General features: G+C 32.1%; 1 protein-coding gene across 1 annotated transcript; it reads right to left on the reverse strand.

Annotated features, from left to right (window-relative positions):
• Positions 1-334: 334 nt before the first annotated feature.
• LOC121377949 (serine/arginine-rich splicing factor 6-like) lies at positions 335-694 on the reverse strand. The gene has a single exon (XM_041506043.1). The coding sequence runs from the start codon at positions 692-694 to the stop codon at positions 335-337; it is 360 nt and encodes a 119-aa protein (XP_041361977.1).
• Between the last annotated feature and the right edge of the window lie 279 nt (positions 695-973).

The raw sequence follows: 973 nt of genomic DNA on the forward strand, positions 1-973 counted from the left end.
TTGTCAAATTAGAAAACATTAATTCCGTTTTCCTTTTTACAAGATAAATCTTATGTTTCACTACACTTTGAACGAAAGAATGAATTGTTGTTGTAGTTATTTCTTCTTCTTGGTGTTGTTCTTCTTTTTCTTTCTTTCTTTTGTTTTTGGTGGGGTTGTTTGTTCGTTGTTGTTGTTTTGGGGGAAGGTTGGGGGGTGTAGGTTTTTTTTATTTGGTTTCTTTTGGTTTTCTGTTTTTGTTTCTGTTTTTTGTTTTTGTTTTATTTGTTTTATTTTTTCTTATTTTTGTTCTTGTTCTTGTTCCTGCTCTTGATCTTGTTCTTGATCTTCTTCTTCATCTTGATCTTGATTTTGATCTTGTACCTGTTCTTGTTCTTGTTCTTGATCTTGATTTTGTTCTTGTTATTGATCTTGATCCTGTTCTTGATCTTGTTCTTGTTATTGATCTTGTTCTTCTTGATCTTGATCTTGTTCTTGTTCTTGATCTTGATCTTGATCTTGATCCTGATCCTGATCCTGATCCTGATCCTGATCCTGATCCTGATCTTGATCTTGATTTTGATCTTGATCTTGTTCTTGATCTTGTCTTGATTTTGATCTTGTTATTGATCTTGTTCTTGTTATATATTTTGTTCTTGTTCTTGTTCTTGTTACTGATCTTGTTCTTCTTGATCTTGATCTTGTTCTTGTTCATAATCTTGATCTTGATACTGTTCTTGATTTTGTTTTTGATCTTGTTCTTGATCTTGTTCTTGTTCTTGTTCTTGATCTTGATCTTGATCCTGATCCTGATCCTGATCTTGTTCTTGTTCTTGATCTTGTTCTTGTTCTTGATCTTGTTCTTGTTATTCTCTTGATCTTGTTCTTGTTGTTGATGTTTTTCTTTTTATTGATCTCGTTCTTAATCCTGTTCTTGATCTTGATCTTGTTATTGTTATTGTGCTTGTTCTTGTGCGTGTTCTTGAGCTTGTTC

The sequence above is a fragment of the Gigantopelta aegis genome, chromosome 7, assembly GCF_016097555.1.
Source record: "Gigantopelta aegis isolate Gae_Host chromosome 7, Gae_host_genome, whole genome shotgun sequence".
Lineage (NCBI taxonomy): Eukaryota > Metazoa > Mollusca > Gastropoda > Neomphalida > Peltospiridae > Gigantopelta > Gigantopelta aegis.

Bases quoted from the DNA above. Each gene is read 5' to 3' on its own strand.
- LOC121377949 (XM_041506043.1), bottom strand. From the start codon at position 694: ATGAACAAGAACAAGATCAAGATCAAGAAGAACAAGATCAGTAACAAG.